This window comes from Tenrec ecaudatus, chromosome 16 (genome assembly GCF_050624435.1).
Source record: "Tenrec ecaudatus isolate mTenEca1 chromosome 16, mTenEca1.hap1, whole genome shotgun sequence".
Taxonomy (NCBI): Eukaryota; Metazoa; Chordata; class Mammalia; order Afrosoricida; family Tenrecidae; genus Tenrec; species Tenrec ecaudatus.
The window spans coordinates 41548191-41560640 of record NC_134545.1 but is presented as its reverse complement, the minus strand read 5'-3'; the positions used below and the strand labels follow the sequence as shown (position 1 = coordinate 41560640).

Sequence of the window (12450 nt, the reverse complement as noted above, 5' to 3'; positions counted from 1 at the left end):
AGGATCCAAAGTTTCAAAGACTCTTTGCTTAAATGAATAACTATTTTCCTTAGTCCAGACATTAAGTTACCTATACACATTCCAAATGCAGAAGCTTCAATAAGGTGGTAATATTCTTCCTCTAGGAGAAATGTTTAAACTATATAAGAATCTTAAAAAGAAGAAACATAGTCCTTGCAGAATAGCTACTATCCTTAGAATTTGTTGCTGATCTCCTGCTGTGAATATACATAAATCATTTCAAAGATATTTCACCTCTTTAAGAAAAATCTCCAGTGTTGTGTTTGGTTTGTTCTCACCACTGCCAAACTTTCCTCTCCCTCTAGACCACTTGAAATAATTCTCTGGTCCCAACTTTGTCTAATTCATGGCTTATTATTGATAAACGTTTATATGTGTCATGTGAAGAAATAAGAAAATCTCTAAGAAAAAAATCCCATCTATCAATCATCAAAATTCCAATAGAGAAATCTCTTCCTTGGTAAGCGTGAACTCTCTGTCACTTCAAGTAAAATGAATGACCCTTGCTCTTCTATGGTATTGCCAACCTCAATTAAAAACATGATGTGGCCGTTGATGTGGCCCCTTTCCCCAGGATACTTGCCTGGCCTTGCTATTTTCCTCTCTGGCTGCTTTTGGGTCTAGATTGAGTCTTGGTCTCTTCAATCACTATAGGGAGTATGTAGGTATGTGTTCTCTGTGAGGATCCACACTTGAGTGAAAGAATGAAAATGTGCTCATGGCTTATTCACTTCTGAGTTTCTGATAGTAAAAACCTGAGAGTCCTTCATTTAACTGACGCTTTGCAATTGATTGTTGAATGAATGGTAGACCTAAGTCATTGGTCTCCTTTTCCTTTCTAATAAGGTGGCCACAGCTAGTCTTTTAAAGACTAAGCTGTGATTCTGATTACTAGGCTTCCCACAGTTCTCCCATGCTTGTGGGAGAAGAAAGTATGCTGTGTTTTTGTTGGATGGGGTCTTTTGTATATATCTACGAGGTTAATTGTGTTGATTGTGTTCTTGAGTATTGCTTGTCTTTTTTGAGTGTTTTCTTGATGCTCTGTCATCCTTGAGAGTGGCACGTGGAAGTCTCCTGTTACTATTGTTGAGGTGTCTATATGCTTTTTTGGTAATTCTGTATTCAATTGATATATTTTAAGGTCTTTCACTAGGTGCATATATGTTTATTATAGTTATGTCTTCTTGGACTATTGATCCCTTCATCATTATGCAGTGTCTGTTCTCATCTCTTATTATGTGTCAATTTTCTAGAGATTAATATTGCTACTCCAGCTCCACAGTTCTAGATGGGTGGAAAAGTAAGCTAGCCATATCCCACAGGCATTAAGTATAAATATGTGAATATACAAACAAAAACAGACAGCTGATTGAGGAGCTGGAGCAATTGGTTTAATAGTGGAAAGAATACTCACTTGGAATGAAATATGTGTTCCTAAACAAAGGATGTGTTCACATGGAAATGGCCAGCAGGGTCAACAAAGAAATATATCTAGCCGATTCTTCAGCGAGAGGAACATCAAATCTTAGCTGAATTGTATTTTACTCTGCATTTATCACTTTCTACTACCAGTTACACATAAAAACTGGGAAATATCTAGTGGTTCCTTCCTCATTATTGTCAACTTTACTTCCATGTTGTTTCTGAAGATGACCAGTGATGGATGGGTAATTCAATTTACAAAAAGGTATTAGTTTTTCCAAAGGTAACTTTAAAGCATTTTGGATAGATAATATAGGCATCTATTTATCTCTCCTCCATTTTGGCAGGAGTAATGTACCATTTCCCAAGCAATTAATAACATATCACAATTCATGTAATATTATAGTTTATAGTTGGCATGATAGTTACATTTGTGTCTAGCAAGCTACTGGGACTTCAATAATTAGAGTAAGCAAATAGGAATCATCCAAGACTTAAAGTAATGCTGTGTCAAGATGAATCTTTTCACTGTGAAGCAACTTCTTTGATCACACAGGGTCATTGGCAAATGTTGCTGAATGGGACTTTGAACTAAGTGTGCCTTCTCTCAAAGAACACAACTGCACTGCAGTTGATGGGCTGAGAAGTTCCAAATCTCAAATCTTATTGGATCATATGGACTTTATAATATATACAGCTTGACCCCCACACAACTAGAAACACACACTTTTTCTTATATATATAAAAGAGACACAGCCATGTTATCCATGCTTCAATATACATAAGCCCAGTTAATTTACACAAAGACAATATAGTTAAGATTGCTCCCAGTTTGTCCAGTTCAAGTCATTAGTACTGGACGATGTTGATAGGGACTTGTTTAACCTAAATTAATTCCAATCATTTTAGAAATGGTATTTGAAAACATATTTGACACATAAGGAAAGTGTATGGGAGAGAGGAGGGAAGAGAATGTTGGCTATCTGGCTCTGGGAGCAAGCCATGCCACTTTCTGGCATACATCAGATAGGTCATGCTTGCATCACAACATGCCTTGATCACAAAAGAAGAGAACTTAAAGGCCAAAGCCAACAGCACAGGTACAACCACTGTCGGTCTTTAGAGATGCAAAGAGTTGCAGTAACTTCTCACAGTTGGATCATATTAATAATACCAAACTGACAGGAAGCCACCTCCAATTTCACACATCTACCAAAAAATTCCCAAAAATATGACTTTGGAAAGATTGCCGGATAATACATATACACACATGCACACACACGATTAGATACAAACATGACAACGATGACAACCACAAGGACAATTAATTCATGGGGAGATGAACGAGTAGATATCATACTAGTATGATTTTAACAATACTGTTTTGGAGAACACACTATTGAAAAACTATATTGAAATTATTAACTACCCACAAAAAAGTAAATAAAATTAAAAGACTTAATGACGTTGAGGAGGATTTAGTCATGCTTCATGCAACACAAAACAGCAGCAAAACAGGATGAAGTGGAGCTACTTCATATTAAGAAATATGACCAAACACACTGTGAAAAGGGGTGGGGGGGAAGCCAGGATCCCAGCTCAGCAAACAGTACTCAGTCGGCAAGTAAGATTCAATGATCTAACAATTTATTAAAAGTGTCCTAAGTCTTTACTAAGTGCTTCCCTGGAAATAAGCTACTTAAGAGTTTATTACCAAAACAGGTGTAAGAAAAGAAGTATAAGAGCTTGGTCTCTCTTGTTGTGGATTAAAGGATTTCTGCTCTGTAAACTGTAAGCTGTACACAGGGAGGAGGAAGGCATCGGTAATATGGATGTGATATGTAAACAAAATGGCACCCGACTGTGATAGACACCGAGAACAACACATCAGGACAACACAGAAACAAACACACAGGGCTGGCGAGACACATTCTCCTTCTCGACTGGAATGCTATTTGTTCTCATAATTGGTGCCATAACTGAAAAACAGTACTATGCCTTTGCTTTTTTCTTCCGTTTCCTGCAAAGAAGTTAGTGCATCATCCAAACGTATCCACAAGTCAAACAACAGTAATATGATCCCTTCAATTTGTAGGTAATCTGGCTGGTGAAGAGGGGTTTATATATAAATATACATATGCATATATATGAAACAATATATATGTATATAGACTACAGACAAGGGGGCCTGAGATTATATATATATAGATAGGTAACATATATATATATATATATTAGAGGTTGGTGTTATCCTGCTGAATTCTTGGCAAATGGTTAGTCCTGTGGTTAGGAGTGAAGGTAGGGTGGAGGTTGGAAGGAAAGTTAACGAAGAATGCATACCGCTTTCGGCTTCTGCAAAACGACAAGAAAAGAATTGAAAATCAAACAATTTGATAGTAAATTGATTGACACTAGAAGGAAAGAATAAACAAAACCTTTGTTTCAAAATATTGGAAAGAGGTATGTGAAAACAAGGTTTTTCGGCAAAGCATGAAAACAGTAATGGGGAGCGAATACAACCACACAGAAGGCCGTTAAACACAGGTTAAAAGGCCAGGGAATCAAAAGGACAAGCCACCAAAACGAAACAAAACAAGAAACCCTCCCTGCCCTCAGATCCATTCTGACTCATGGTGGTCCCTATCGAACAGAGCAGAGCTGCTCCTTCGGGGGTTCTGAGACTGTTGCTCTTTACGGAGTAGAAAGCTCCACCTTTCTCCCAAAAGGACAAGTAGAGGTCTCTAAAGGATAACAGCTGGTCCTTTAAAAAGCATCATAAGAAAAAGGGGGACCTTTTCAATTGAAAATGAAATCAAAGTATCACCTCAGGAGAACAAAAAACTTGATTATTTTAGTATGGACATTATTTTTGATATGTCCTTGTGTTTTCTCAGATGCATAATCCACATTCCTTCAAACACATGTTTTTCTACAAGAACCTACATGCTTCCACAATTATACCAAGCCACATTTGAGGGTTGAAGCTCTCAATCGCACACAGAAAGCCAAAACCGAGCCAAACAAGTTCTTTTTATTTTTGTGCTTTCCTGTAAATAAAAATCATACACAAAAGCTACCTATATCTACAAGTGGGACTTTATTCAGAATATTTCAGACTTGTGAATCAATTGGAGGTTCTATCACAGAAAACGCTTTGTCTGTAGGGAATACTGTGAGTTAGGGTTCTTAGAATGGTGACAGTAGATTCGGTGTGCCTCTTTTCTCCCTGCTTGCCACCAAAGGCCAAGTATCTTTCCATCAAATTATTCGAGAACGGTTAGAAAATACTATTCAAAATCAGCATCACTCCCATTATGAGACCCTTTTTGAGAGGTGCATAAAGTGATCAAGCGAGAACAACAACTTACGCCAAGTTTTCCTAACTTGGCAACCTGAAGAATATCCATTTGCAAAAACCAGGACGTACAGTTCTTCCTATGCAGGTATAGATAAGTACTGGCAAAACACAGCAAACAGTACTCCCAGAAAATTCCACTTGCATCACCTAGATTTTCAGTTTATGGGGTTGTTGGGTTTTTTTAGTTGTTGTTGCAAATAATATTCTTCACTTTGTCAACACAAAAAAGAAAAGCGTACATCTGCACACATAGCTGTCCATTGGTATGGCCATGAGGTGCATGTGCGCACCAAATCTACCAGTTTATTTCTTTTTGGTTGATTTGGATTTTCAAAAGAGCTTAACATAAAATCAGATTGGCTTTGTGAGCAATCTGATCTGGAGGGTAAAACAAAACATGGGATTGACTTGCTTATAACCCAGTGTTTTGATTTTTTCGGTCATAGGAGACACAAACTGTAATTTTGAAAATTTGGCTCTATTGGGTTATTCATCTGGATGATGAAAAATTCTTAAATTTCAAAAGCAAGAATCTGACTAATCCTGGGAAGCTGAGAAACTTTCTAGACCTCCCTGCAGGCTGCTTCAAACAGTCGGACCATATGTATACACAGTGGACACCAAAAGAAAGGTTAACACCTTAAGATTTATTTGATTTTGGTGAAAGTATGCACAACAGATCACATACCCATTGACTAATTTCTGAAGGTCTAGCCCAATGGCACTAGTTACATTCTCCCTATTGTGCCAGCCTCCCACCCTCTCCCTCCACATGGTCTCACACCCAATGACTGCCAGGCAGTACCTCGTAAACTACTTGACACTTTTGTCCATTTTATTTACTATAAATAATTCTTTAAAATAATAGAAATGTAAAATTTTGTTCCACATTTCCCCCTTTGAAATCAGGACTCATTTACTTAATGCTTGGTCAGCATATTCAGTAACATAGCCAGGCTCTACCCTGTTGGTTTTGTCTCATAGTCAAGAAGAGGCAACTTAGACCTTCAGTCCAGTTCCTTCTCTGCTTTCTAGGCCTCTTTCCATTTGAACATTGATGACTACAACTATGAACACACTATGGGTCTCTTTCTAGAGGACACAGACCTGGGAATCTCTGAAAGGAGTCTTTCTTTCCAAAAAGGTGCTCAGAATTTGGAGGCAAAAAATTCACCTCTATGTTATATATTCACTATCCTATCAACAAAACTACTTGTTAGCTCAATGTCTCCCCTCTTCTTGCATAAACTCATATATTGATTGTGCTGTTATCTATTTCCAGCAGACTCTGTCCTTCCTCAGCCTGATTTGCACATCATTAAATACACACTAAATAAATAAAGAGCACTCCTATCTGAGCTCTGGCTCATTTGCATGAAGCTGCTACTCTGCCACCTCGATTTGGATGTCACAGTGGAAAGCACACAAGAGGCTGCTTGACATTTGGCCACCGAGAGACCTGGTGTGCCCCACTGGACTCTTCCCTGTGTCTGCTAGAAAGGAGGTCAGACCCCATTGTTCATTGCTCACAGCAGTCAAAGGGTTCTAGGACAGGGTCTCTCCCTGAATTTACACTTTGAGGGTTAAAAGTGAAAATTGGAAAAGGTGGAGGTTGGGAGGCTTGGCCCCTCCGCTCCAGAGAACCCCTCTCTGAATTTCCCGCCGGGGTTGGGATTCATAGCTAGAAACAGAAGCTCCAGGGTTGGGCAAGAGCGCCTTGAAATGTGCCCTGTGGTCAGAGGCAAACAAACAGTGCTGAAGAAAGGAGTGGAATCAGCGTTTCCAGAGGGCACTCTCACCACCATCAAGGTCAGCCTCCAGCTGGTTTGCAACAAACTTACCGGCTCTCTCGGTTGGCGGACTTGTACTCAATGGCTATCATTAGGAGCTTGAGCTTCACAAAACACAGCCTGCAACAAGATGGAGAAACCTCCCAATCAGCGCTTCTGGCCGGCCAGAGTCACATAACAGTTATAACACTTCTGTGTCCCAGCACAATCGTTATCCAAGGAAGCCCTCACTCCACAGTCACTGTGCCAGAGGGGGTGGGAACGACACCTCACCATCGCCCCCATTAAACCTGATTTCTCACAAGTGATAAGGCACTGAAGGTTCAAAGTACACATTACACTCCGGTCTGGATGTCTAGACACAGCCCCGAAATAGGGATCTGTGCCTGGGGATTTGCGCAAGGCCAGACTCATTAGTTACACAGTTGGATAGTAAAATGTTAACTACGGGCGGAGGAAGCAGCTGAACCTGATATTTGGAATCCATTCAGTCTTTTGTACAAATGGTATAAATTGCTGCTCCAAGCAGACCCCTGTGCACTCAGAATGACAATACTACTACTGAGCTTCCAAGCAAGTACCCAGCACAGCACTATGGCACTGTCATCCGGGCCCTCTGTAAGCAGTCTCCCTTAGACTGGCCTGCCTTGACTGTCGTCAGCCCAGGCTGCTTTGATGGCAGACTGTTGTCTCCAAGCCTTCACTCCTGAGGTTGCTCCCATCTCCAATGGCCGCTCCTCCCTATCCATTCTCACAGGCCACTTCAGATGTAAGGCTTCTATGGAGGTCTTCCCCAGGGACCTCAACCTTCTGATTGCGCATTTTCTGAACCCCACTGTGTTTTCAATCACCTCATCTGGATATTCATGTGAAACTTGGACATGGAATAAGTTAGATGGAGAAGAAGTAATACAGTTGAATCAATGTGCTGACAAGGAGTATTGAAACAAACAAATCTGCTCCAAAGAGGAACAGCCAGCATGCTTTAACGGAGGCAAGGACGGGGAGATTTCATCGCACATACTTGAGACATGTTGCCAGGAGAGATCAGTCCCCGCAAAAGGACATCATGCTCAGTCATGCAATGAAAAAGAGGACCATTGTTGATGAGATGGATTGGCACGGTAGCTACAACGATGGGCTAGGGTATAAAAAAAATGGTGAGGACGGTCCTCCCGCTCTCCTCCGGGTATACATAAGTTCGCTATGAGTTGAAACCAACGCAATGTCACCTGACAACAACAACAACAAACAGAAGTCCTTTAGCTCCTTGGATAGAACCACCTACTTGAGTCCTTATTTAATTTCGTCCTGCCCTGGTCCTCCAGGTTTCTGAACGTCATCTCTTCAACGCCACTAACTTCTCTAAGGGTTTTGGACTTGTTGAGAACTCCCCGTAGTGCTGAAGAACTACTAAAGCAACAAAACTTCTAGATAATAATAAACATATTATGGCTTTCAATTCTAAGGAAATTATAGGTGGGGTGGGAAGATATTTATGCACAAAGATGTTCAGGATTAGTGTTATCTACATAGAGTAAGAATTTAGCAAGCTCAATAGGGAAATGGTTGAATAAAAAAACAGTTCAATATGATTTTATACAGTTTTCAAAATGACTTTTTAAAGAATTTTAAATTCAAACGTAAGGTAAGCAAATAATATGTAGAAAGATACAAAAATTCAATGTGATATAATAAGGCAAAAATATATATTTATATATCCATGGAAGCCCACGTAATGCAAAAAAAGAATTACTGTACTTAACTTTTTCTACATGACACACCCAGATGTTTAACACATATACGTATATAATGCACACAGTGTGCATATGTGATTTGCAAACAAATGCATATTGCATGCATTATTTGCATAACAAACAGTATAGATGGTCTGTGTTATGTGTTTTTAAAAAGAGTGTTTATGTTTTAAGGACTTTCTGGATAATAAAATATCTGCTTGACTAACAAATTGAGAAATTAATTGATAGTTATTTAGGGTTACAGATTGGGGGCTTTTTAAATCATCTCTTGAATCCACATTATCCCTAAGAGGGAATTATTACCCAGGTTATTCAGACTTCTTCTGCTATATCCGTTTTACAGATGATGAACCCCAGGTTTAGAAAGGTCATGCAACTTGTCCAAGGTCACCTACTCATACTTGGCAGGATGCACAATATCGCTGCCCCAATGAAGCCTATTTCACATTTGCAGAGACAGGCAATAAAACACCAAACAGGTGGATAAAGAGAGTACATTTCCAGATGATGTCCAGTGCTATACAGAATATGAAACAATCGAAGAGAACGATGGGAGACTGGGCAGGGTTATGTCAATAAAGCTGGTCCAGGAAGTGATGCTGGGAAAGAGAACACTAGAGCATGCTGAGAAGCAGGCCCTAAGAGGAGCTGTTGAAAGAACTTTGTAGGAAGTGAAAATCGTATGTGAGCTGGGGGTCTGTGAGGTCCCGCAATAAAACCGGGGAGCCTGGAGCTCGCTCTAAGTAAAGTTGTGAGTGACAGTAACCAGGGGAGAGATATTACTGGGAGTGAATTCATGAGGGCCTTCGTGGCCCTGGAAGGGATTTGAAGCGTATTCTAAGTGTACTGGGAAGCAAGCTATCAGAGGTGTTGGATTTGGGGATGGGCTGCTTCTGGGGAAGGTGCTAGACAAGGTCTCGTGTTCTGTAGTACAAATGAAGTCAATGCCCCTTCCTCAGGTGAGGCTTCGGTGTTGGCATTGCTTTAAACAGACAGCTATATTCTATAGTTCCACGTCTACTCAGGCATACTAGAGCCCTCCCGGTGATCTGCGGCTTCTCTGCCAAGAGACTGGTGGCTTGGCCTTTGTGCTACTTAGGCAGTTTGCTGAAATGCCAATCCATGTATCCAGCTGTTACGTGGAAAATGTACTTCTTAGTTTTTGTCCATATGCACTGCCATTGATTCACCTTCAACTCATAGTGCCCCTATAGGACATATAGGACCCTATAGGACAGAGGAGAAGCAGCCCTTTGTGTTTCAGAGCCGTTACATCTTTCCCCTGAGGAGTGACTGGTGTTAATCAATAAAGACTGCACAGTATGAGAAAACAGGATAAAATCGGCCACAATGGAGCAACAATTGAATTCTTGGGAAAATAAAAATGTGTCAAAATGTCCAAAGCAGGAAGTTGTGGCTGGTTGCAAATATAGTAACAGGGAACTAGAAATGACTTTGGAGGGAGGAGTGAGGGAGAATGTAAACTTATCACCCCCAAAATATGTAAAATAAATTCATGTCATCAACACAATTCTGACTCAAAGCAACCCGACACAGCGTGTGGGAGAACTGGCGCGGTAAGTTTCTGAGACTGTGGTGGTGTCAACCTGCTGACCGCGTGGTTAACAGTGCAACTCCGAACTCATAAGCACTGTTCCACCAGGGCTCCTTGTGCCACCTTTCACAAAAGGCCATACACCAGCAATCTGAAATAAAACTGTTGTAATAACAAATTATAATCATTATTATTAGAGGCCTACCAAATTTGATATGATTTTACTTGAAAGCTCTTTCCCTACCAGCATCATTTGTTAACTACAGTAGTTTGAACATAGATGTTCTTGAGCAAAGGCTCTTAAGAATTAGAATCCAGCTGTTTCTACCTACTCAGAAGGAAATAAATAGTTCTTACCATTAAATCAGACACCTAGATTACAAAGATTATTTGCTGTTGTGAATTAGGCATGGAAACCTGTGGTAGAGTTTCCGTCTTCTCGTGTAATTGGGAATAGTATGCAAAGATGTAGCTTGGGGCCCCGCAGCTGACTCACCCAAGGACTGCAGGAGGACGGAGGAGGCAGCCACCACTGCGCTCTCCTCACCTAGCTCTGACCGTGGAAGTCCTGCTTCCATGATGCAGAGGGACCTTGAGGCTATTAGTTAATAGATGCAATCAGAACAGACATTGATGTAAATACTGTTTACTAGAAAACCAAATCCACACACACAAAAAAGTAAACCAAATCCTTAGGATCATGAGACATGTGCGTGTCGCTTTAAAATGTTCTTTGAGTTTTGGAAGCCCAAAGAAGTCTGATGGCGCAGACTCACGGCTGTAGAGTGGATAGCGTAAGGCTTCCCAATGGAATTCTCACAAGACAGCAAGGATAATCTTTGAAGAATGAGCAAGTGTGCTTTTGTGATAGGAAAATATTCCTCAGCATGACTTTCCTGGAATTTTTTCTCTGTAATGTAATTTTCAATTTTCTTAAAACTTCAGCATAAGCCCCATGATCATTCTTTGGTTTTTTGAGAAAATCGATCCCGATTACCCTTTGGGAATCCCCTCCACTAACAGTTGCTATAACCTTTTGAGGTGACTTCTCTGCCTGGACTTTAACTGGCTCAGAAGATTCCCTAAGAAGCTGCTGATTTGATTGGACCACTATTTTTAAAGCATCCTAAGGAGAGATTGAGACAAGTGTATTGCTGACAGAATTTATCTGTAGCCATCTAGTAATTGCAGAAATATATATATATATATATTTTTATTTGAAATAACGTGTGTATGCACGGAGGCCCTAGCAGCCATACTTTTCTGACTCGAAACTCTAAGCACAAGTCCCTGGGAGTCAGAATGGACTCGATGACAACTGATAGCAACCACTGGACAGCGCAGAGGCACCCATCTCTCATGCACATCTGCGTTATTCGATATTCAATACTAACTAAAATCCTGGTGAGTAGGGCAAGTTCTTGGAGGGAAAAATAATTTTTTTCAAATGTGAAATTGGAGTCCCTCCACAATTTCTCCAAATGGTCACTGTACCAATCTACAGAACTCTAGCACAGAGCCATCAGGTCTGCCTGGTTTCTTTCCGCCTCATGTTCAAATTCCAATGTCTTTCTCTAAAAATTGAAGCTTTTCATAAACTTTTCAAAAACTAAGTTAAGCTTCAGTTGGACAAGGAGCTTAGCTTTGTTTGCATGGCCTTCAATTTAATTTCTAAAGTTCTTTAAGCACCTCAAAAATCTATTCATGCAAAACAGTAGAACAGGAAAGTATAGTCTTACAGACGGTTTAGGGACCTTGGAAACTCTGGCGATGTAGTAGTTACATGTTGGGCTGCTAACTGCAAGGTCAGCAGTTTGAAACGACTAGCTGCTCCCAGGAAGAAAGATGAGGCTTTCTAATACCATATGAGTTCAGTTTCAGAAATCTACAGGGGCAATTCTATCTGTCCTATAGGGTTATTATGAATCAAATTTGACTCGATGGCAGTGAGTTTGGTGTTTTTGTTTGGTTTGGTTTTGGAGGGATCCTGAATGCATCCATCCATCCATTGTGTCAAGCACATTTGTATACTTGTTGCCATCATCATTCTCAAAATATTTTCTTTCTACTTGAGCCTTGGTATCAGCTCCTCATTCTCCCCTCCCCCCACCCTCCCTCATGAATCCTTGATAATTCATAATTTTTTTCTGTCTTGCACTGACCAATGTCTCCTTTAACCCACTTCTCTGTTGTACATCTCCCATGGAGGGGGTTATATGTAGATCCTTGTGATCAGTTCCCCCTTTCTCTCCCCACCTTACCCTTACCCTCCTGGTATCACTGCTCTCATTATTGGTCCTGAGGGGTTTATCTGTTCTGGATTACCTGTGTTTCCAGTTCCTATCTGTACCTGTGTACATCCTCTGGTCAAGCCAGATTTGTAAGGTAGAATTGGGATCAAGATAGTGGGTGGGGAGTGGGGCAGAGGAAACATTAAAGAACTAGAGGAAAGTTGTATGTTTCATCGGTGATACACTGTGCACCCTGACTGGCTCAGTTTCTCCCCGCAACCCTTCTGTAAGAGGATGTTCAGTTACCTACAGA

At 40.5% G+C, this 12450-nt stretch overlaps 1 protein-coding gene across 4 annotated transcripts in view; it reads right to left on the bottom strand.

Annotated features, from left to right (window-relative positions):
• KCNMA1 (potassium calcium-activated channel subfamily M alpha 1) overlaps nt 1-12450 on the bottom strand; it is a 992499-nt gene that overhangs the window by 187431 nt on the left and 792618 nt on the right. For all 4 annotated transcript variants that reach the window (XM_075533803.1, XM_075533804.1, XM_075533802.1 and 1 more), the window contains exon 16: nt 6643-6711. In XM_075533803.1, the coding sequence (XP_075389918.1) occupies nt 6643-6711 (69 nt within the window). The remainder of the gene's footprint in view (nt 1-6642; nt 6712-12450) is intronic.